General features: G+C 37.2%; 1 protein-coding gene across 3 annotated transcripts in view; it reads left to right on the forward strand.

Moving 5' to 3' along the window:
- Positions 1-26,037, forward strand: part of LOC132439981 (solute carrier family 25 member 16) — a 92,315-nt gene that overhangs the window by 13,888 nt on the left and 52,390 nt on the right. Inside the window, exons 5-9 of one of the 3 annotated variants that reach the window (XM_060034926.1) lie at positions 6,897-7,018; positions 7,266-7,332; positions 11,572-11,734; positions 16,163-16,231; positions 17,566-19,036. In XM_060034926.1, the coding sequence (XP_059890909.1) occupies positions 6,897-7,018; positions 7,266-7,332; positions 11,572-11,734; positions 16,163-16,231; positions 17,566-17,671 (527 nt within the window). In that variant the 3' untranslated portion in view covers positions 17,672-19,036. Of the gene's footprint in view, positions 1-6,896; positions 7,019-7,265; positions 7,333-11,571; positions 11,735-16,162; positions 16,232-17,565; positions 19,037-26,037 lie in introns of those variants that run through there. The other 2 variants (XM_069541543.1, XM_069541544.1) reach the window with 2 other exon arrangements.

Consider the following 26,037-nt stretch of genomic DNA (forward strand, 5'->3'; position numbering starts at 1 on the left):
TTGAACATAAGTTTGGAAATTTTATATTTGCCAAAATTAAAAATGGTATGTTTTTCATGATCATTTCAACAGAGCTTATTTTAAAGCTTTTTTGAACTTCAACATTTTCCCTCATCCTACAACTACAATCCAGTACATACTGAATCTCAGTCATTCAAAAAGGAAAAACTAGAGACTGAGAATCAAGGTTTGTATATTTAAGGAAGGCCTTCTCCTTTCTTTCTGTATGTTTCACTTGTTTGAAATAAATCTTGATCTGCCAGTTCCTATGAAACTAAGAGTGACAGGATAGAGAAGAGGAAAAAGAAGGAAGTTGTCAGAAACCAGAAGCAACGAGCTGAGTTCTGCTTGTGGCCAGTTCTGGTCTGCTCTAGTTTAGTGCTTGGCGTAAGGCTGGGAGGTCAGATGGACAGAACACTTACTGCCTGGGATCGTGGCTGGCCTCCATTACATACATGTCCTTTGACTATGGGCAGGTCATCTGAGCCTGCCATAATTCATTTATCCATTTGTTAAAGTAGAACTTATGATTGTTCAACTCCCTTTCTTTCTTAATTGTTCTAAGGGTCAGAGTAAAGAATTCTGTGAAAACATTCTGAAAGATCTGAGGTCCTCCATAAGTATGGGGGAATGTTATTAAACTTTCCATGCCAGCGGCTTGTTACATTTCTTGAGCCAGCCACTTGAATTCCTTATTCCTCAGAAAATGAACGGCCCAGTCAAAAAATGGGCAGAAGACCTAAATAGACATTTCTCCAAAGAAGACATCCAGATGGCCAACAGGCAAATGAAAAGATGCTGAACATCGCTAATTATTAGAGAAGCGCAAATCAAAACCACAATGAGGTATCACCTCACACCAGTCAGAATGGCTATTATCAAAAAGTCTATAAATAATAAATTCTGGAGAGAGTGTGGAGAAAAAGGAACTTAATGGTGTGGTATTTTTAAAAAGCATTGACATAAAAAAAAAAAAAAAAGCATTGACATAGTCATCATGAAGTGAATCAGAACTTAGTTGGAGGGACTTTCCTGGTGGTCCAGTGGCTAAGACTCTGCACTCCCAATGCAGGGGGCCCAGGTTTGATTCCTGGTCAGAGAACTAGATCCCACATGCTGCAACTAAAGAACCCTCATGCCGCAACTAAAAGATCCCGTGTGCTGCAACTAAGACCCAGCGCAGCCAAATAAATAAATAAATGTTTAAAAAAAAGAACTTAGTTGGATATGCTCAAACTTACTTTACAGTGCATTATTGTTTCTCGTTTGAACAATATAAGATGTCATAATCTTTTCTGTATTTAGGGCTTTTAGACTTTTACAGCTTTTGAAAGTCTAAATCCAGCCTGTAGAGGGCTTCATAATTTTATACTTAGAGTGAAGGGTAAAATATGACTATCAGAAGAATAGTTCTCACATCCCACTTATTCCAAGGATAAATAAACATTTAAAATCTTTTTTTTAAAAGAAAACATTTAAAATCTTAAAGAGTTTTCAAGATTTATCGGAGTACAAAATTATTAAAAATCTTCTTGCTAAATTCTAAATTTTAAAATTACATTTAAATCACTGAGTTGTTTTTAGAAATAATGAACAACAGCAACAACAAAAAACTTTGTAAGCTGTTTTTTTTTGTTTGTTTTTTTTTTTGCGGTACGCGGGCCTCTCCCTGTCGTGGCCTCTCCCGTTGCGGAGCACAGGCTCCGGATGTGCAGGCCCAGCGGCCATGGCTCACGGGCCCAGCCGCTCCGTGGCATGTGGGATCCTCCCAGACCGGGGCACGAACCCGCGTCTCCTGCATCGGCAGGCGGACTCTCAACCACTGCACCACCAGGGAAGCCCAAACTTTGAAAGTTTTAAACATCCTGGTTAAAAGGTTTTGTTTTTCTTTAGGAAGATTTGATTGCTCAAATTCAGAAGAAATATACCATATAAAAACATAGTGAAGTAAACTGGCCGAAAAATTGTAAAACTAGATCATCAGTTTAGCATTATAGTAATCATTGGCATTATTTTTACCATTCTCTGATGTACAATTAGGTTATGCCAGTTCCTCAGCCTGACTCATGGTCTTACAGCTTTTAAACTAATGCCTCCTTTACCTTTAGAAATTTCTGGATGCCCAGAAATTTCCATTTTCCATTTCCATTTTCTACCAATTTACCGTTTTGATCACTTTGTTAATTCAGTTATTTCATGTTAAGCCACTTGAAACCAGTAAGAAGACAATGAGAAGGCTTGGAGCATGTGAGAAGGAAAGAAGAAATAAATGGAGTGGGGAGAACAAATAGGAGAGGCAAGACGAAAGTGATCCAGATAGGGAGGAGAAAAAAAATATGGGAGTTGTAAAAATGTACAGAAGCATAAAAAAAAAAAATGAATAGTGATGATCTGGGCAAATCCTAGCAAAATCTGATGTTCAAATTGTGTCAGGATGATCAAGCCTTAAAATGGTCAGCCTTTTGATTCTTTCCTATATTTGTTAAACTCCTTAATATGAACCATTTTCAATAAACATGGAACTAGTTTATAGATAATCTCTCCTCATTTTATTTTGTAAAATTTTCCCTTGCAAAATATTTAGCACAAGCTGCAAAAAATTAAACCAAGCTGCGAAATATGTAGTTTTATAAATATCTGGATAATAAGGTATTTGCTGTGACTTAAATGTGATATTATTGCCAAACCTTGTCTTAGGAACATCACATTTGTACTGTATTAGTTTAGATTCAGCTTCAAAGAGGCCATTTAGAAGAGTCACTGCCTTGGCTGCCAGACATGGCTGGTTTGAATACCAATAGATAAAAAACAAGTTAAATAAAAAACAAGTTTGAAAATGAATAGCTTGAAAACAAATGGCTCAGATGTACAGCTCAAAATCAAATTGGCTGAAATGAGGGACTGACATTTCTAATCACTGAACTGATGGAATTTCTGAACTAAAAATTTAAGTTTAGAAAGTACTAACTAAATGTTTGAGAAAAGAAAATTACAGGGAAGGCAATATATGTTGTGATATGAGTCAGAAAATTTAGTCTCAAATTCTACTCTGTGATACAGAAACTGTGAATTTGGTCAACTCACTTAACTACTTTGAGCCTCAATTTTCTACCTTGTAGGATTGTTGGTGGTACTTGGTATTTGAGGATTAGAGGTGGTATTTGTAAAGTGCCTGGTATGGTGTGCTTGGCACATAGTAGACAGTCTTTATTGTTATGTGCAAACTAAAAAAAGGAAGGTTTAAAATATCATTTACAGCTAAATCGCAGATAAGTGAATCATAAATCAGCCTTTCTTCTATGAGTCTAACCTGTTCGGAGTACCATTAGGCTAATCTTGATACAAAGTATTCCTTGCTTTTAAAATTAAACATATTCAAACTGACTTTCTGCTCATTGTCTAAAGTAATTGAGGTCATTCTCAAGAGAGAACTAAGCGGGGAAAAGAGAATGAAGGGTTGCATTTGTTTGCATTAAAGTATTAACAGTATATTAGCTGTGTAGATTTTTAGCTCAGAGATAATGTTATAATCACCCAGGTAGAGATGCCATGAGAGATACCTAGATAATAACATAAAGAACATTGTTTTCTAATCCATGTATAAGGAGTGGCGAACTGATTTAGATTTTTGGGAGAGTGGCAGAAGCTCTGAAAATTAGTATAGATTTAAGTTTGGGCTAAAAAAAATGGATGCAAGTTACAGCAGCATTTGCTAAGTAAGTGGGGTAAGGTATCTCAGGTCTATTTAAATAATATTAAACAAATATTAAAAATTTAACACTGGGACTTCCTTGGCAGTCCAGTGGTTAGGACTCAGTGCTTCCACTGCAGGGGGCACAGGTTCGATCCCTGGAGAGGGAACTAAGATCCCGCAAGCCATGTGGTACAGCCAAAATAATAATAATAATAATGATAGTAATAATAATAAAATGCCAAAAAAATTAAAACTAAAAAGTTAAATTAGGTTAAGAATACAGAAATCACTTAAATTGCCACTTTTATGCCTAGTATGTTATTGTAGGCCGAAGTTGTGGCAAAAAAATTATATTTTCATTTAGTAAGACTAATAAAAAGATGAAATTATCATGTTAAAAGCCTACAGAGAAAAAGAAAGTCTTGACAATACCTCAAGCTCTTCCTTTCCAACCTGGGCCTGGCAGGATGGTTCCTGCAAAGAAGGGTGGTGAGACGAAGCGTCGATCTGCTCACCAACCAGGTCGTGACCAGGGAGTACACCACTAACATTCACAAGCACATCCCTGGAGTGGACTTCAAGTGTGTGCCCCTCAGGTACTCAAAGAGATCCAGAAATTGGCCAGCAAGGAGATGGGAACTCCCGATGTGCTCATTGACACTATGCTTAACAAAGCTGTCTGGGCCAAAGATAGGAGGAATATCCCCTACCATATCTGTGTGCAGTTGTCCAGAAAACATAATGATGATGAAGATTCACCAAACAAGCTCTATATGTTGGTTACCTATGTACCAAGGAGGTAACCACTTTCAAAAATCTGTCACCACTCTCAGAAATCTACACAGGTGATGTGGAAGGGAACTGACCACTGATTGTCAAAGAAAGTTATAAAACTGCCTGCGCCCCCCCCAAAAAAGAAAAAGAATGTCATATGAGAAACAAACCAAAATAACAGTGTTTTTTTGCCCATCCAATGTTGGAAAAATTATCTAATAATTGAATATTCTGCTTGTCTAATAATTATCTAATACTTCTGATAAGTTAGAGAAATAGGACTTATATTCTAACGGATGACATTATAAATCAGCACAATCATTCTGGAAGGCAGTTTCTGTTAAAAGCCTTATGCATTGTCCTGATAATTTTATTTTAGGAATTTAATCCATAATGAAATATTTAGTTATAAGGACATTCATCAAAGCACTGTTTACTATTACAGTATCATGTAGCAAATAATGGAGACAACCTAAATGTCTAAGAGGATTGTTTAAATAAATTATAGTACATCCAGGTAATGTTTTTCTCATGTGGAAAGATGTTCACAATATAATGTGAAGTAGGAAAAATTTACTACAAAATAGAATTACACCATTATCTTTTACTTTTTTAAAATAAATTTATTTTATTTATTTTATTTTTGGCTGCGTTGTGTCTTCGTTGCTGCACGCGGGCTTTTCTCTGGTTGCGGCGAGCGGGTGCTACTCTTCATTGTGGTGTGCAGGCTTCTCTTTATGGTGGCTTCTGTTGTTGGCAGAGCATGGACTCTAGGCATGTGGACTTCAGTAGTTGTGGCACACAGGCTCAGCAGTTGCGGTTCACGGGCTCAAGAGCGCAGGCTCAGTAGTTGTCGCGCACGGGCTTAGTTGCTCTGCAGCATGTGGGATCTTACCGGACCAGGGCTCAAACCCGTGTCCCCTGCGTTGGCAGGTGGATTCTTAACCACAGCGCCACCAGCGAAACCCATTGTCATGTTTTAAATGTGTGTATGTGTTTAGATGTGTGTAAATGCCCCTGTATAAAAGGTTTGTAATATTATATATTTAGGTGGTTATTTCTGGAGGATGAATATGTATATTTAAAAATTATTTTCTAATTTTTTTACCTTGAGCATATATTTCTTTGGTACTTTACAAAAATAGAAGATTATTTTTAATTTTAAAAATAACTGATACATAACTATACCTCAGTAAAAAAGATGCAAATAAAAGTTCAGCTGGGGGACTTCCCTGTGGCGCAATGGTTGAGAATCCGCCTGCCGACGCAGGGTATACGGGTTCGTGCCCCGGTCTGGGAAGATCCCACATGCTGCGGAGCGGCTAGGCCCATGAGCCATGGCCGCTGAGCCTGCGCGTCCGGAGTCTGTGCTCCGCAACGGGAGAGACTACGACAGTGAGAGGCCCGCGTACTGCAAAAAAAAAAAAAAAAAAAGAAGCCAGCGCAATGAGAAGCCCGTGCACCGCCACGAAGAGTAGCCCCCGCTCACCGCAACTGGAGAAAGCCCCGTGCAGCAAGGAATACCCAACGCAGCCATAAATAAATAAATAAGTAAACAAATAAGCAAATAAATAAATACATATTTAAAAAAATTCATCTGGATATTTTATGGAATTTGAAATCATATATTGATGAAAATCTAGAACTTAATACTAAATTTGTTTATCAGGAGATTTTATTCCTAAAATAAATTGTTCCTATGACCTTGGACATTTATATTTTTATTATGTTTAGTCAGTAACAAATTTATGTAAATTTTATTTATTTATTTATCGAATTCCTGTATGTTTTGTTTTTTTATTTTGGTCTAGCTGCTCTGCTGGCAGGATCTTTGTTCCCTGACCAGGGATTGAACCCAGGCCCTTGACAGTGAGAGCATGGAGTCCTAACCACTGGACCACCAGGGAATTACCCTTACCTAAATTTTAAAAAGAAAATAGTGACCATGCTTTGAATTTTTTTAAAAAATGCCTTTATTTTATTTTTAAAAGAATTCCTTAGGTAGGTTAAGCATCTCTCCATTTTAGGATTAGAGAAAATAAGGAAAAAGTCAAATATCCTGCCTAGTGCTTTGGAGATAGTCAGTTTTTCTTTTCTGATGTCTTACCTGTGAATAGACAAGTAATAGAATTTAAAAAATACTAACATGATCCACTAATACTGTACTATTTTGGTGCTAACATTATAACTTCACAATGGGAAGAACTTGAAAAGATTTTACAAACTGACCCTTTTACTTACAAGTTTTTCAGCTGATAATATTATGATATAATTCTGTCAGTAATATTACTTTGATTTCATTGGGTTTTCGTCATTACTATATAATTTGAGAGCATTACTAATGATAGTAATGGTATATATATATATATATATATATACACACATAATATATGATTCTTATACATTTAAGTTTCTGCTTTCTTTTCAGGTATGACAGCAGTTATCTGTACTTACCCTCTTGATATGGTTAGAGTACGCCTAGCATTCCAGGTGAAAGGGGAACATACTTATACGGGAATTATTCATGCATTCAAAACAATTTATGCAAAGGTATTTCGTTTTTACTTATCTTGTCTATAACATGTCCTTTTATATTTAGGCAAATGTTTTGAATGTCATTGTTTTGAATAGTTATTGTTTTACTTATAATTACTGATACTAATCATAATTGTGAAAACACATGTGTTTCAGTGTGGGTCCAGAATAATTTTTCCTATATAATGTATGCTTTTGTTCTTTTGCATTTATCATAATAAGCCCAGTGTAATTTCACTTCTAATTTTTCTTCACTCAAAAGGAAGGTGGTTTCCTTGGATTTTACAGAGGCTTGATGCCTACTATATTAGGAATGGCTCCATATGCAGGTATGTTTTAAATTTGGCAAAATCTTCGTTTTTCATTTTCTTGTAGGAATAATTTTAAAGTTTAGCATGTTATATTTAAGCCCCTAATCTGTCCAGAATTACTTTTTTTCCTCCCTAAGGATAGTCACTGATTAATTTCTCCTTTCCCCAGTGATCTGTAGTGCTACTTCTTAAAACAATAATAGAATGCAGTTTTATAGTAAGTCGTTTTTCTTTTTTTTTTTTTTTTTTTTGCGGTACGCGGGCCTCTCACTGTTGTGGCCTCTTCCGTTGTGGAGCACAGGCTCCGGACGCGCAGGCTCAGCGGCCATGGCTCACGGGCCCAGCCGCTCCGCGGCATGTGGAATCTTCCCAGACCGGGGCACGAGCCCGTGTCCCCTGCATCGGCAGGCGGACTCTCAACCACTGCGCCACTAGGGAAGCCCCCATGTGCATTTTAGAATCATTTTTTGATGTTGCACAAAAATCCTTGCTGGAATTCTGAATGAAATTGCATACAGATCTTGGACGTTTTTGTTAGATATATTCATAGACATCTTATAAGTTTTGTTGTGTCTTTTAGAAAATTACATTTTCAGTTTATTGCTTAATTTAATTTTTATATGATTTTATAGCTAGCCATTATTCTACTTGTTGATATGATAGCCAGCTACCATGCTACTTGTAAATGCTTTGGATTTTCTGTGTGGACCATCACATCCTGTGCAAATAACATCATTTTTCTTACTTCTGTTCAAATCCTTATTTCTTTGTCTATTTATGTTTATCTTATCTTACTGTAGCAGCTAAGGACCTACAGTGCAGTAGTCAATAAAAGTGATGATACTTGGCATTTTGGCTCGTTACTGATTTTATAAATTTATTTATTTATTTTTGGCTGCGTTGGGTCTTCATTGCTACGTGCGGGCTTTCTCTAGTTGCAGTGAGCAGGGGCTACTCTTCGTTGCGGTGTGTGGGCTTCTCATTGCGATGGCTTCTCTTGTTACAGAGCACGGGATCTAGGCGCGTGGGCTTCAGTAGTTGTGGCACGTGGGCTTCAGTAGTTGAGGCTCGTGGGCTCTAGAGCGCAGGCTCAGTAGTTGTGGCATATGGGCTTAGTTGCTCCGCAGCATGTGGGATCTTCCCAGACCAGGGCTGGAACCTGTGTCCCCTGCATTGGCAAGCGGACCCTTAACCACTGCGCCACTAGGGAAACCCAACATTCTTTTTTTTTATATATATATTCTTTTCCATTGTGGTTTATCATAGGATACTGAATACAGTTCTCTGTGCTAGACAGTAGGACCTTGTTGTTTATCCATTCTATATATAAAAGCTTACATCTGCTCACCCCAACCTCCCATTCCATCCCTCCCCCAGCCCTCTCTTCCTTGGCAACCACCAGTCTGTTCTCTATGTTCATGATTCTGTTTCTGTTTCATAGATAGGTTCATTTGTGTCATATTTTAGATTCCACATATAAGTGATATCTTATGGTATTTGTCTTACCATTATGAAACTTTCTTAATATCATCTAGTATATTGTCATTTTTCAAATTCCCCCCATTTATAATTTTTTTTGCCCAGATCCAAGTTAATATTTGCCTGGGATATCTTTTTTCATCCTTTCATTTTCTACTTTGTCATGTTTTTGTTTTAGATATTTATTTTGTAATCATTATATATATATATAGCTGGGTATTTCTTTAATCTGGTCAGTAAAATCTTTTAATTGACAGTATACTTAATGGTTATTGATATATTTGGACTTGTTTCTTTACCTTGCTATTGATTTCCACTTGTTTTTCTTTTTTTTATTCTTTTTAATAAATTTATTTGTTTTATTTATTTATTTTTGGCTGCATTGGGCCTTCGTTGCTGCACACAGGCTTTCTCTAGTTGCGGCAAGCAGGGGCTACTCTTCCTTGCGGTGTGCGGGTTTCTCATTGTGGTGGCTTCTGTTGTTGCGGAGCTCGGGCTCTAGGCACACAGGCTTCAGTAGTTGTGGCATGCACGCTCAGTAGTTGTGGTTCATGGGCTCAAGAGTGCAGGCTCAGTAGTTGTGGCGCACGGGCTTAGCTGCTCCGCAGCATGTGAGATTTTCCAAGACCAGGGCTCGAACCCGTGTCCCCTGCATTGGCAGGCGGATTCTTAACCACTGCACCACCAGGGAAGCCCTGTTTTTCTTTATACGTTTCTTTTTATTCCTTTCTTATCTTGTTTGCTTATTTTTCTGAATCCTTAGCCCCCCCCCAATATTTTATAAATATATAAGTTTATTTGCTTCCTCCTATGCTTGATGGTCTTTATTTAGTTAGTTAGTTTGTTGTTTGTTTTATTTCTTGTGGCTTCTTTTGAGCGGTCTTTAATTATGAGTCCATTACTTGATCTTAACCTCTGAGTTTCTGACCCAGTGATTCCATCTTCTGTAGCCCAGTGGCAGGATCTGTCTCAATGGCTTGGCTGCTATTGCCATCAAAATGTAGAGTCACTCCAACTCTCTCATGGGCCACAATTCCCAAGTGGGCCCCATATCATATTTTTGGAAGGTGGTGCTGCTAGGGATTCTTGGAAACCTTCTCTTCCTTTTTGTAAGCCCAGCAATGGATATAGTTGTTCTGCAATGACAAAGTCCCTCAGAATACCTAGACTGCCATTATGCTGGAATCAGAACTCTTTAGTTTTTTTACTATATTTTTTTCTCTTTCTGATTTTTTTTGTTTGTTTTCAGTTTTGTTTTTGAAATACATTTTTTACATAGTTATAGTATGTATATAATTTTGTTTCTTAATTTTTTCCCATTTCCCAAATGTTTTTCATATTTCTGAATAGTATTCACATTTTTATTAATTGTGTCATATTTCAGTGAATACCATTCTGCATAATTAAGGTATTTCTATTTTTTTTCTACTTGTGTTTAATTTGCTATGAATTTCCTTGTTGTGAGCTTTTCCTGTGGTTAAAATTTCTGTATTTAAGTCTATAGAATAGATTTCCCATATATAAAAGTGTATGGGGACTTCCCTAGTGGCGCAGTGGTTGGGAATCCGCCTGCGAATGCAAGGGACATGGGTTTGAGCCCTGCTCTGGGAGGATCTCACACGCCGCGGAGCAGCTAAGCCCATGCACCACAACTACTGAGCCTGTGCTCTAGAGCCCGCGAGCCGCAACTACTTAGCCCATGTGCCACAACTGCTGGGGGCCCGCGTGCCTAGAGCCCGTGCTCTGCAACAGGAGAAGCCACTGCAATGAGAAGCCTGTGCACCGCAACAAAGAGTAGCCCCCACTCGCTGCATCTAGAGAAGGCCCACGTGCAGCAACGAAAACCCAATGCAACCGAAAATAAATAAAATTAAAATTAAAAATTAAAAAATAAAAACCACTTCTTTAAAAAAAAGTATATGAATATTCTAAAGTTGTATAGCATCATTATAAAATACTATAAGATCGTAAGAATTTTATACAAAGATAAATGCATATATTGAGGTGTTATCCTAGACTGAATTTTTGTTAGTGCTTATTTGTTCTTAAGAATCAAGTATCTTTTACAGTATGTTTTTAAAATTCAGTAAATATCAAGATATCTTGAGTAATATTTAGTTGATAAGTATACTTGAGTTCTGCTAATTTTTTTAATGTATGACTTTAATCCTTTTATTATAAAATCGTGTAAATATTCAGCCAGCACCAACTGCACATTATCAATAACTTAATTCAATATTCATTAGATTCCATGTGTCTGGTGAGTCTCTCATTGTCATAACTTTTCCTGGAAGACAACATTAGACATTGAATTGAAATAACAATGCTTTATCACTTTTGAATTTCTTGCCTCTACCTTACATTATCACCATCATTGTTATTGTAAATATGTTTACGTAAGGTTACTAATCATTAATTTAACTTTTACTTATGTAAAACCTTGGAAAACTGTTCAATTCTATTCATGTATAAGGTGGCATTATACTCAACTACTACCTTTATTCAGTGAACTGAACATTATGTTAGTGTGTGAAAAACCAACGTATAATTTTTTATAGGTGGTAATTTTGTTATCTTTAGGTTATTTGTAAACATTAATTAAATCTTTTTGTCTTAGATTAAGCCAAACATTGGAAATCAGGAAATGCATAGTTAGTCCCTTGAGTTAATTGGTTGATAATAACCAATTGAGTTAATTGGTTATTATGTAAGAATGGTGTCTTCTCACAGCTCACATCTCTGTTAAGCATTGTGGTGAATTTATATTTTGTTTTTCAGGTGTTTCGTTTTTTACTTTTGGTACCTTAAAGAGTGTTGGGCTTTCCCATGCTCCTACCCTTCTTGGCAGACCTTCATCAGACAATCCTAATGTCTTAGTTTTGAAAACTCACATAAACTTACTTTGTGGTGGTGTTGCTGGAGCAATAGCACAGACAATATCGTAAGTTTGTTCATCAACTTAATTAAGTTAAATTACATTTATCCAATACTGATTTTTAGCATTGGTTAGTTGTCTTATTTTTTCTAATAGATTATTAAGACACAGGATCCCTTGCAAAATATAAATATTAATTTAATACATTTTTTCCAGTGTGCCTGCACTTTAAGCATATTATAAATAACTTCGTGCCAAATTGACCAAATTAGTTTGAACCTACTCAATTTCTGTGGATTTTAAAAGAAAGGAAAAAGAAAGCTAGAAAGAAACACTATAGTTTTCATCCATATTTCCTCATGAATTGCATGTATGAGTTTTCTGAAATTTGAGCCATTTATTGTGTGTGTGTGTGTGTGTGTGTGTGTGTGTGTATGTGTGTAGGTACAACTTCTCGTGCACTAAATCTTGAAGGCCTACTTTGTGCCAGTCAGTATGCTAGGCATTGGGAGTTTCACTGAAGGAAAAACAAAAGTATTGCCTCAAGAAGCCTATACTCTTTTCTTTTTTTTTTTTTTTTTGGCTGCCTTGGGTCTTTGTTGCTGCATGCAGGCTTTCTCTAGTTGCAGCGAGTCGGGGCTACTCTTTGTTGCAGTGCGGGGGCTTCTCATTGTGGTTGCTTCTCTTGTTGCGGAGCACAGGCACCAGGCTCGCAGGCTTCAGTAGTTGTGGTGCACAGGCTTAGTTGCTCTGCGGCATGTGGGATCTTCCCGGACCATGGTTTGAACCCGTGTCCCTGCATTGGCAGGAGGATTCTCAATCACTGTGCCACCAGGGAAGTCCCAAGAAGCCTATACTCTTATTAAGACAGTAGCAATACAAGGGAGTTTTATATTAATATAAGTGTATTAGGGACATAGATAAATTAGGTGGAAAGTGTAATTGGAAAGTTGGCTGTAGAGAATTTCTGTAGACCAAGAGAGATTGGATAGATGAGATTAAAAAAGAGCTGGAATACTAAGAAGCAGGAACTTTTCAGGAACAGGAAGAAGGGAAGCTCTCTGTGACTGAGGAGTATCCTGAAAAACAGGAAGACAACAGGAAATCGTAGTGTCACAAAGGCTCAAAAAAGAGTATCCAATGGAAAAAGAAAACTCAAAGTAAGATAAGTACTGAAAAGTAAGGTATTCATCGGATTTCACAATGAAGGTTACTTTTGTGAAGGCAGATTCAGTATGCTTGTGTGTGGGAGCAGATCGTACTAGACTGAAAGTAAAGGAAAAAAGGTATAGGGACTTCCCTGGTGGTCCAGTGCCTAAGACTCCGCGCTCCCAATTCAGGGGGCCCGGGTTCAATCCCTGGTCAGGGAACTAGATCCCACATGCCGCAACTAAGAGTTCATATGCCGCAACTAAAGATCCCGAAGGCCACATCTAAAAGATCCCGCACGTGGCGAGAGTGATCCCGCATGCCACAACTAAGACCTGACACAGCCAAATAAATAACTAAATATTAAAAAAAAAAAAAAGGTGTGTAGTTTACTTTTAGAAACATGGCTGCGGAACCTTGTTCATTTGCGGAGACATGATCACCTCTAGCTATTCTGATTCTCTTCTTGGTTTTACTGCCCCTTTTCTTTATTATTTACTTCCAGTTTAGATCTTTAAAATCTGTCTTCTCTTTTCCACTTACTTCATAAGCTATATTCTACACCCACTGACTCTTTTTTTAAAAATTATTTATTTATTTATTTATTTGGCTGCACTGGATCTTTAGTTGTGACATGCGAACTCTTAGTTGCGGCAACTTTCCCTTTTCAGGTATCTTGCTGATTCATGTCTTCCTCCTCCTACCTATCTGTGCTGATTTTTTTAAGGCCTAGCCAGACTTTGGTCCTCTGCTCTTCCCGTAAACATCCAGAATAGCTCATCTATCTTTATTGTTTCAATGGTCACCTCTGTACAGATAACTAATTCTATTTAAATCTTCATTGCTGACTCATTACTTCTCTAGCAAGCTCTTGGATGTTTATACCTGGACTTCTGTCCTCAGTTCAAGCTCTGTAATTCATATACTGCTTTCTTGTCTTTTTTTTCATGTCTGTCCTCGGCCCCCAACTTTCCTATTTGTTATCGATCACCATTAATCTTCTAGTCCTGATAATACCTTGAGATCATTTTTCACATTGTACATATCCAAGTATTTTTGTCATTTTTTTGCTTAAAAACATTACCTAGAATGTTATTTTCTTTCTTTCCCATTGTTATTTCCCTAGTTCTGATCCTTGTACTTTGTCTTCTTACTTTCTCTTTATTAATCAATTCTTTCTACCCGGACACATCTTTTCCTGCTTGGAAACTGAATCCTTCAGGTTGAGGTTTGGTCCCTTTATTCCCCATAAAGTTTTTTCCTATCTCCACCTCCCATTAAAAGATAATTCAGGACTTAACTGGTGGCGCAGTGGTTAAGAATCCGCCTGCCAAGGCAGGGGACACGGGTTCGAGCCCTGGTCCGGAAAGATCCCACATACTGCAGAGCAACTAAGCCCGTGTGCCACAACTACTGAGCCCATGTGCCACAATCACTGAAGCCCGCACGCCTAGAGCCCATGCTCCACAACAAGAGAAGCCACCACAATGAGAAGCACGCATACCACAACGAAGAGTAGCCCCCACTCGCCGCAACAGAGAAAGCCTGCGTGCAGCAACGAAGACCCAACACAGCCAAAAATAAATAAATATTTTAAAAATTTTAAAAAAGATAATTCATGGAGGGGAATTCCCTGGTGATCCAGTGGTTAGGACCCCGCACTTTCACTGCAGGGGACATGTGTTGGATCCCTGGTTGGGGAGATAAGATCCTGCAAGCCGTGAAGCAGGGCCAAAAAAAAAAAAGATAATTCATGGAGATGCTGCTTAGATGCATAGAGCTCTTCATCTGTTAGTAATGTTATTTCTTAAGCTGTTTGGTTGGTACACGGGTGGTTTTTTTATTACAATTATTTCATAGTAAATTTAAATGTATATAAAAGTATATAATTATTTTTGTCATATAATACTTACGTATATATTATATGTATGTATGTATGTATGTATATATACATATGTGTGTGTATATATATATATGTGTGTATGAACGAGAGCTTTGAATAGGGAAGTAGAAAGCAGCTTTATGACATGGCAAATGTCTCTAAGACTCAATTTTCCTTTTTTTAAATAAATTTATTTATATATTTATTTTTGTCTGTGTTGGGTCTTCGTTTCTATGCGAGGGCTTTCTCTAGTTGCGGCGAGCGCGGGCCACTCTTCATCGCGGTGCGCGGGCCTCTCACTATCTCGGCCTCTCTTGTTGCGGAGCACAGGCTCCAGATGCGCAGTCTCAGTAGTTGTGGCTCACAGGCCCAGTTGCTCCGCGGCATGTGGGATCTTCCCAGACCAGGGCTCGAACCCGTGTCCCTTGGCAGGCAGATTCTCAACCACTGCGCCACCAGGGAAGCCCTAAGACTCAATTTTCTTATCTTAATATTGAGATAACAGTACCTACTTAACACAGTTGTAAAGATGGAATGAGATAATGTACATAAATTGCTTAGCACAGGACCTAACATAAGCAGTCAACGTTAGCCCCAAAAAAGTAATTTAAAAAAAAAATCACCTAGGGTCCCACTCCTAAGAGATTACTTTTGTATATTTCATTTTAGGCAATCTGTAAAATTTTTTTTAAATTGAGGTATAATTAATATACAATATTATATTAGTTTCTGGTATATAACATAATGATTTGATATTAAGTCTGGTTAACATTCATCACCATACATAGTTGCAGAATCAGGCAATCTTTTCACATAGAATTTTCTCTATCCTCTATAAGCAATTATCTGTATTGTTAATTTTAGCCCTTAAGGAGAATTTTTTGTTGGCCTACTGTATACAGGGGCACTTGCTGAATACTCTTAGGGTAGTGGTTCTTAACTGGGGTGGTTTCGTCTCTAGTGGACATTTATTAATGTCTGGAGACATTTTTCGTTGTTACAACTGGGGTTGTGCTACTGGCATCTAGTGGGTAGAAGCCAGGGATTTACCTAAACACCCTACAATGCCCAGGACAGCTCCCACAACTAAGAATTTTCCAACCCAAAATGGCAATAGTGCCAAAGTTAAGAAACCCTGTCTTAGGGTTACAACAATGGAAAGCACCCAGTCTATTTCCTCAGGAAGCATCATTTAATTTGGTTTGGGGGAATAAATAGAACTTGATAATGGGTGATGAAAGAGAAGAATCATTTAACCCAAGGGAACCACTTAGGCAAAGGCAAGGAGACCTCTGTATTGTTATTTGATTTTATTCATATGCCTATATCCTGACTCCCAGATTAGACAAAACAGTAAGAAAATAGGAACACATTATTTCCTAGCATACATAGGGCTTTGTATTCAATAATTGCTGAGTAGAAAACTAAAAATCATTTTTAAGTCCTTCTTTTTCTTCTTTTAGCTACCCATTTGATGTAACACGTCGGCGAATGCAGTTAGGAACTGTTCTTCCAGAATTTGAAAAGTGCCTGTAAGTTCTTCATTTGTCATTGTTCAATTTCTTTAGGAAATGTAATGTGTATAGTAAGTAGGGAGATAGGACTGTGATCTCACTAGTAGTCTAGAGCTTTCATTTTATATCCCATAATATTCTTTGGTAAACTGAATTTAATCAGGTCCTAATCCTCCTGTTAAAATGTTCAGTTTAGGTAATTCCCTGGTGGTCCAGTGGTTAGGACTCGGTGCTTTCACTGTGGGGGCCAGGGTTCGGTCCCTGATCAGGGAACTAAGATCCCACAAGCCTTGCAGCCAAAAAAAAAAACAAAAACAAATTTAATTTTAGAGCAGCTCTGTTAAATAGAAATATGATGTGAGCCACATATGTAATTTAAAATTTTCTGGTAACCTAACCACATTAAAAAAGTATAAAAAGAAACATGAAATTGTTTTAAAATATTTTATTTAAACCAATATATTTAAAATTTATCACTTCAACATTTCAGTATTTTACATCCTTTTAAAAAAAAACACTAAGTGTTTGAAATCCAGGGTGTATTTTACACTCACAGCACATCTCAATTTAGGACTTGCCACATTTCATGTACTCAGTAGCCACATGTGGCTAGTGGCTACCACTATTGCATAGCACAGCTCTAGAGTTTTCTATAATCTGTAGAGATTTCGAATCATTCTGTTTGATTGGTGATGTGTTGTTCCTCAGGGGAAGAGCAGAATGTTTATTCAGGACCATGAATTGCCTTCATTCACCCAAAAGATTTTTTGAATATTTCAGTCTACATTGCATATTGAAAGAGAAAGACAAAGCCCAAAATATTGGTTTGAAAGGAAAGAACACTGAAACAAGAAAGTCTTTATTGATGAAATCTGGAAGATAGTCCTTCAAGCTTTAGTAGCATAGAACTTGAGCAGAAACTTGAGAGTTTAAAGGGCAACTGCTCATATATCCTTTAAAAAGACTACATCAATATTTCAAATATTATTATGAAATAGTGTTGCTAGTAAATGTCACAGACATAATGCAAACAAAATATATTGTATTAATGAGCCCCGGAATTCTATGCATAATGCTTGTACTTGTTTGGAATGAATTGCTCTTTTATTATGAATTTTTAGCTTGGTTTTTTAAAAAAAATTAATTAATTTATTTATTTTTGGCTGCGTTGGCTCTTTGTTACTGTGCACGGGCTTTCTCTAGTTGTGGCGAGCAGGGGCTACTCTTCATTGCAGTGCGCCGGCTTCCTTTTAACACTTGCCTTCCAAAAGCTACTCAAGATGGCATTTTTAGCTTCTTTTAAAAATGCTATTATGGATCCTGAAATTGTCTCTTCATGACTGGGCATAAAGGTGTCATCATTTAACCATTCTCTTTCAGTACCATGCGGGAGACTATGAAGTATGTCTATGGACACCATGGAATTCGAAAAGGATTATATCGTGGTTTATCTCTTAATTACATTCGCTGCGTTCCTTCTCAGGCAGTGGCTTTTACAACATATGAACTTATGAAGCAGTTTTTTCACCTCAATTAAAAAATATCGTTATTTCTTTTCCTTAATAAACTCTCAGAGGGAAAAATAAAATGTTAATTTAATTTGGGGAGAACATTACTTGAAGGGGGATATTTACCCTGTCACAGGAACCACTGGTATGTTAGTACTTGATTTTTCTATTCATCACAAATCAAAAGTGCTTACTATACTTTTATGCCAAAAGTTATATCTTAGAACATTGCAAAAAAATCCTAAGCTGATGCTGGCTAATCAGTAAGGTTATTTGAAACCATTTTAAAGTATTATTTGGATAGAACTAACTTAAAATGGGATTCAAAAGGTTGCCATTAGTTTTATCATGCTATTCCAAGCTTTTAATTGTAATCATGATTTTCAAAGACTCTAGTGTTGGTTGCTGTTATTGTTATTATTATTATTAACAGTCTTGGTTATATTGCAGCAGAATGATGAGAGCTGAAATTTTAAGTTATATAAAACATAGAAGCCAGTATTGAAGTATTCTTAATATTTCTCTTCTCATAATTCTGCTCCACTGGATAAAAGGACAAACACTTTTTCTCTTCATGTTTTGATAAATGTTGTATTCAAAAAGTAACCATGTAGAGACTCATCAGTAAGTCAAGAATTTTCAGGTATTGCTCAAATGTTATTCCCAGTTTCTGAGTGATTTAAATGTGTTTTTAAAAGTCAGTGTATTTCCCAAAGGCAGTAATAGTAAATACTGAATATCTTTGCTCTCAAAACAAGTTAGCATTATAGATTTGTTTTTGTTAGATGATTTGATGTATACTAGAAAATTTATTTAAGTGGACTGTGAAATATCCATTAATATAGATGTGAATGTCAAAGAATGTTTCCAAGTATTATGTTATGACACAGCAACTAGTTCTTCCACGTAAAATAATTTTAGTGCAATATAAACTTAAGTAGAAATGTAAAACATGATCTGAATTGCTATCATTTATATTAAAATGGTTTAAAATGTAAGAATTCCAGTTATTATGTTTAGAGTAGTTTTTATGTTTTATTATAAGCATGACAAAAATGGGAGGGGAACAGTTATAGTTCTGTCCTCAGAAACAGCAATTTGTAGAATTGATGTGATTTTTAAGACATTAGAAAACTAAATTGAAAGTGTTATTTCTGCTTCAATTTTTATTTTTTTGCATAAAAGATTTCTTGTCATAACTTGGTAAAAATTTTATGAACTGGTTTCATTTTCAAAGTCTTTATTTTAAAATAAGTGTGTATCTTTGTATGATTTATAAGTGTACCCACAGGTAAAAATACATGTGTTCTTAAAACTATTTTGTATATTTTCATTTCTCGGCTACACTGTAGCTAAATACTGCTATCAAATCTCAAGATAATTTAAATTTATAAAATAAGTATCTCAGTTATGTTAACAAAAGAGGACTGCAAATATTTTTTTAAATAAAAATTTGCATTCTATGTCTGTTACAGAATACATAGGTTATTAAAAATAAATTTTCATATTTCAACAGTTATTCCTCTCTTTTAACTATTTACATTATTGAAGCACAAATATTAAACATAATGGAAGAATACTTAAAATAATGACTGTATTTTTATCTGATTTATTTCAGATTGATAACGCAAAGTGAATCTTGACAGATTATCTTCAATTTGAATATTGACCGTTTCTGTTTTGATCTCCATTGTAATACTTTCCTTGCCTTTTATTGGGTACAGCCCTCTGATTTATAGAATGGGGCAGTGATTTTGTTTAGGGACTGATGAGTGAGGTACCATTCCTAGCTCTTAATGGTGGTCTGTGTGGAGATGAAAAGGTTAGTGGGTATATATAATAATATCTTACAACATTTTCCTCCAGATTACTCAACATCCATTTATGCAGCACCCATTGTGTGCCACGGATTATATCAGCATTATGGGGGCATACCTTGAGAGGTCTGTTAACTGTACTTGCAGTCTGATTTGGATTACCAATAGCATCTATCACTGGGTATTTCTCTAACAGGGTATGTACCATACTTTTTGGTTACTGCATGTTTACGTGTCCTCCCATTGGTTCCTTCATGGGCAGAGTCATACCTTCATCCCCTTTAAGGAGCACAGGGTATGGCATCATAATAGTTGCTCAGTGATGTTTACTGATGGGCAGAAGGAAGGTTTGGTTCCTGTTTTTGGAGAAAATGTTCTAGTAGAGAGAAACGAGGCGCAAATAGTTTAGGGAAAGAGCAATTTAGAAAGAAAGTTATTTGTTTTTTCTTCACAGAAATGTCTTGTTGCTAATTTGAGCCAGGATGAATGGCGAATAATAATACCTATATTATATGAGTATGCGTTGCCTTGCAGAGTTGGGCCAATGATATCTGACATACTTGTATAGCAACTGTATACTTAAACACTTACATCAATTCTTTGAATATTAGACATTGTTACAAACTAGAAATCAATGACAAATAATAAGTCATGTATATTTCCTGAGTATTTACTATGTTCCATTCCTTATTTTAAGCACTTTTGATGCCTTAACTCTATAACAGTACTATAAGATAGGCACTATTAAATATTCCTTTTTTACAGTTGGGATAATTGAGACCCAGGGATATCAAGTAACTTGCCCAGGTTCACACAATAAGTGGTGGATCTAAGATTCAGCCTACAGCGTAGTCTACTAGCCATGATGCTATACTTCAACACAGTAGTATCCTTCCTATTCACATAAAGCTCTAATATGTAATAAATACAAACCAATTAATAGAATGATTATAGATGTTGGAAAGTGCTTTAGAAAATATTTTTGCCCCCCCTGGCCCCCCTCCCCCCAGCAAGTGGCTTGCGGGATCTTAGTTCCCTGAATAGGGATTGAATGCAGGGCCCTCGACAGTGAAAGCACAGAGTCCTAACCCTGAGACTACCAGGAAATTACTGGAAAGTGCTTATTAAGGAAGTAAATAGATTACATGATAGAGAATAATTGTTGGGTGTAAGGATCAGAGTGCTACTTTAGAATGGTCAGGGAAAAGTTTCTTTGATGTGCTTAACCTTAATCCTACACATGAAAAGGAAGTAGTCGTGCAAAGAGCTGTGGGGGAAGAATGGCCCAGATGAAGGGAACAGCACAGTACAAAAACTCTGAAACAGGAAAAAGTTTAGTTTGACACAGGAATTGTCAGAAGCCCAGTGTCATTGAAGCTCCCTGAGAGAGGAAGTAGCAATAAATAGGTTGGAGAAGTAGACAAAGGCATCAAAAGTGCTTAAAATAAGAAATGGAACAGGAAATATATATGACTTATTATTGCCAGGAAATATACATGACTTATTATTTGTCATTCATTTCTAGTTTGTAACACTGTCTGATATTCAGAGAATTGACATAAGTGTTTAAGTATACAGTTGCTATACAAGTATGTCAGATATCGTTATTTGATGCCTTAACTCTATAACAGTACTATAAGATAGGTACTATTAAATATTCCTTTTTTACAGTTGGGATAATTGAGACCCAGGGATATCAAGTAACTTGCCCAGGTTCACACAATAAGTGGTGGATCTAAGCCCTGTGTGAATGAAGCTCCCTGAGTGAGGGAGTAGCAATAAATAGATTGGAGAAGTAGACAAAGGGCAGATCAATGTATTTAGGGCTCTATAGGATGTAGTAATGATTTTGTCTTTTATTCTAAATGCAATGGGAAGACTTGAAGGTTTTCAGTAGGGGAATAAAATTGCCTGATTATATTTTTACAAAGATTACTGCTTTATCAACAATTATATGCACTTAAAACAGAAATCAGGGAATTCCCTGGTGGTCCAGTGGTTGACTCTGTGCTTCCAATGCAGGGGGTGTGGGTTCGATCCCCGGTTGGGGAATTAAGATCCCACATGCTGGCACAGCCAAAACAAACAAACAAAACAACAAAATAAAAAACAACAGAAATCAACAAAATTAAAAACAGATAATAGAGAAAATAACAAACCCCCAAATTGGTTTTTTGAAGAGATCAACAAAATTGGTAAGCCCCTTAACTAGACTGATAACTAAAAAGGAACATAAATTACCAATATCAAGAATGGGGAATTCCCTGGTGGTCCAGTGGTTAGGACTCCACGCTTTCATTGCCGAAGGCCCGGGTTCAATCCCTGGCTGGGGAACTAAGATCCCACAAGCCATGTGGCGTGGCCAAAAAAAAAATAATGAAAAAGATGACATTACTATGGCTCCTATGGATGTTAAAAAGATAATACGGGATTTCTAAATAACTCTTTGCTAAGGAATTTGATGACTTAGATGAAATGGACAGAGGCTTTGAAAATCACAACCAAAACTGATGTAGGTGAAACAAAATCTGCATAACCAATTAAAGAAACTGAATTTATCAAAAATCCTTCCACAAAGAAAACTCCAGGCTCAGATTGTGAATTCTCTTGGACATCTAAGAAAGAAATAATTTTATACAAACTTTCAGAAATTAGAAGACAGCACTTTTATGATGCCACTATAACCTTGATGCCCAAACCTGACCAAGTTGTTACAGAAAAATAAAATTACCAACCAGTATCCTTCAGGAACAAAGATGGAAAAATCTTTAACAGCATATTAGCAAATCAAATCCAGCAATACATAAAAAGTTTATTGTATCGTGACGAAATTGGGTTTATCCTAGGAGTGCCAAGTTGTTTCACAATCTTAAGTCAATAGTGTAATTTCCTGTAATCACAGAATAAAGGAGAAAAACACATGATTCTTCAATTTCTGCACTTCAAAAGTACAGAAAAAGCACTTGGCAAAATTCAAAATTGATACATTATAAAAATTAATCACATTAGGGTAGACCTTCCTCAATCTGATAGAGCATTTTGTCAGATGAATTTTCCAACCATACATCTCATCTCACATGTTCTTCTCGTGTCATTGACACTCATCCCATCAAGAGGTAGAGACCATTCCCTCCCCTTACATCTGGTTGAGTGGGCTTGTGTCTACAGTGGAAGTGATGCTGTGTTACTTCTGAAGTTATGTCATAAAGCTGAAACAGCTTCCATCTGGTCTTTTGGAATGCTTGCTCTTGGAATCCTCACGACATGCTGTGAGGAAGCCAGGCAGCCCCTGTAAGAGAAACTGTCAGCCAGCCTCAACTTGCCAGCCATTTGAGTAAGCCATCTTCAAAGTGGATCCTCCAGCTTCCAGCTGATGCTTCATGGACAGAGAAAAGCTTTCCTCACAGAGCCCTGCCCAAAATGAAAATTCATAAGCTAAAAAAATGATTGTTGGGGACTTCCCTGGCGGTCCAGTGGTTAGGGCTTGCTTCCACTGCAGGGGGCGCAGGTTTGATCACTGGTTCGGGAACTAAGATCCCACATGCCACAAAAATATATAAATTAATTTTAAAAAAGATTGTTGTTTAAAGACACTAAGTTTTGGAGGTTTGTTTTTTACATAGATTAGATAACCATAGGAAATATTCATGAAAAACCTACAGCTAAGCATCATATTTAATAGTGAAATATTGAATGCTTTCCCCCTGAGATCAGTAGAAGTCAAGGATGCCCAGTGTCAGAACTTCTATTTAACCAGTGAACTTAAGAAAGTGAAATAAAAAGCATAAAGATCAGAAAGGAAGAAGTAAAACTGCCTCTATTTGTAGATGACATGATTATTTACATAGAAAGTCTTAATGAATCTACAAAACAACTACTGGCAAAGTCTCAGGATATAAGGTAAATTTTATCTATCTTATTTTTTTGGCCGCACCATGCGCCATGTGGGATCCTAGTTCCCTGACTAGGGATCAAACTTGTGCCCCCTGCATTGGAAGTGTGGAATCTTAACCACTGGACCACCAGGAAAGTCCTAAGGTAAACTTTAAGGATTGTATTTTTATATACTAGCAGGAAGCAATTAAAAAACAATTTCATTTAAAATAGCATAAAAAAATACACTTAGGGCTTCCCTGGTGCTGCAGTGGTTAAGAATCCGCCTGCCAATGCAGGGGACACAGGTTCGAGCCCTAGTCCGGGAAGATCCCACATGCCGCGGAGCAACTAAGCCTGTCTGCCACAACTACTGAGCCCGTGCTCTAGAGCCTGTGAGCCACAACTACTGAAGCCCGCGTGCCTAGAGCCTGTGCTCCGCAACAAGAGAAGCCACCACGATGAGAAGCCCGCGCACCGCAACGAAGACCCAACACAGCCAAAAAAAAAGTAAATAAATAAATTTTAAAAAAACTTATAAAAATATATATACTTAAATTTAACAAAATATATGCAATAGCTTTACACTGACAATTACAAAATGTTGCCGAGAGACATTAAAGAAAATCTATATAAATGGAGAGATAAACCAGGTTAATGTATTAGAAGTCTCTATATTTTAAAGAAATCAATACTTCTCAAATTGATTTTTAGATCTAATGTAATCTCAATCATAATTTCAACAGGCTCTTTGTAGAAATTCACAACCTGATTCTAAAATTTATATAGAAATGTGAAGGACCTAGAATACCCAAAGCAATCTTTAAAAAGAACAAAGACATACAGCACCTGTCTGTATGACTTACTGTAAAGCTGTAGTAATCATGACAATGTGATACTGGCATAAGGAGTCACAAACATCAAAAGAACAGAATAGGGGCTTCCCTGGTGGCTCAGTGGTTGAGAGTCCACCTGCCGATGCTGGGGACACGGGTTCGTGCCCCGGTCCGGGAAGATCCCACATGCCGCGGAGCGGCTGGGCCCGTGAGCCATGGCCGCTGAGCCTGCGCGTCCGGAGCCTGTGCTCCGCAACGGGAGAGGCCACAACAGTGAGAGGCCCGCGACCGCAAAAAAAAAAAAAAAAAAAAAAAACAACAACAAAAAAACAGAATAGAGAGCCGAAATGGACCTATACTTACATAGTCATTTGATTTTTTTTTAACAAGGTGCCAAAGCAATACCATGGGGGAAGGGTAGTCTTTTGTACAGGTGCTACTGGAAAAACTGGATATGCACATGGTTGGGAACACGACTCATTCTCTACCTCATACCACACACAAAAATTAATTTTAGATGGATCATAAACCTAAATGAAAAATAAAACAATAAACTTCAAGAAGAAAACAAAGAATATCTCTACTTCCTAGGGGTTGGCAAGGATTCCACAGGTCACAGAAAGCGAAAAGCATAGAAGAAAAATGGATAAATTAGACTTCATAAATATTACAATTTACTCATATCTAAAGATCTTGTTACCGAACCAAACTTGGGTCTGCTCACCACTGCAGTAAAGCTACTGACACTGGGTTGTGGTGAAGGAAAGTGCAGCATTTACTATAAGGCGCCAGTACAAGAAGGATGGAGGGCTCATGCTCTAAAATCCCCAAACTCCCCGAAGGGTTTCAGCAAAGGTTTTTTTTTTTACATCTTTATTGAAGTATAATTGCTTTACAATTGTGTGTTAGTTTCTGCTTTATAACAAAGTGAATCAGTTATACATATACATATGTTCCCATATCTCTTCCCTCTTGCTTCTCCCTGCCTTGCCAGGTGAGGGGGTGGGGTCGCAAGGTATGTGATCAGCTTGTGAGGTAACAGGGTGTGTCACAGGGGTTAACATCATCAATCAGGCTCCCTCAGGCCTGGGGGCTATGTGTTCATGATCATCAAGTAGTTAGCACCTTCCAGGGAGTTCCCTGGTGGTCTAGTGGTTAGGATGCCCGGCTTTCCCTACTGTGGCCCAGGTTCAATCCCTGGTCGGGGAACTGAGATCCCACAAGCTGCATGGTGTGGCCAAAAAAAAAACCAAACATCTTCCATTTGGTGGGGGGTTTTCACGTCTATAGAACTACTCAGGAAATGTGTATCAGATACTATTATCTAGGGACTTCAGAGAGGAGCTAAAGCAGAGGATTTGGGGAAGGCCCATAGGGTCCTGCAGGGTTACAATCTTGTTAAGAAAATGAATAGGCAAGCGACAGATGGGGAGAAAATACTCACAGAACCTATCTGACAAGTCTTTTATTAAGAATTATATAAAGGATTTCCGGGGAATTCCCTGTGGTCCAGTGGTTAGGACTTCGAGCCCTCACTGCCTAGGTCCTGAGTTCAATCCCTGGTCGGGGACCTAAGATCCCACGCTGTTTGGCACAGCCAAAAAAGAAAAAAAATTTTTTTTGTAACTCAATAATAAAAGGACAATGCAGTTAAGAAAAAAATGGGCAAAGGATTTTTTTAAAAGATTTATTTATTATTATTATTTTAAAATTTATTTTATTTATTTATTTTTGGCTGCGTTAGGTTTTTGTTGCTGTGCTCGGGCTTTCTGTAGTTGCTGCGAGCAGGG

The sequence above is a fragment of the Delphinus delphis genome, chromosome 16 (assembly GCF_949987515.2).
Source record: "Delphinus delphis chromosome 16, mDelDel1.2, whole genome shotgun sequence".
In the NCBI taxonomy this organism is placed as follows: domain Eukaryota; kingdom Metazoa; phylum Chordata; class Mammalia; order Artiodactyla; family Delphinidae; genus Delphinus; species Delphinus delphis.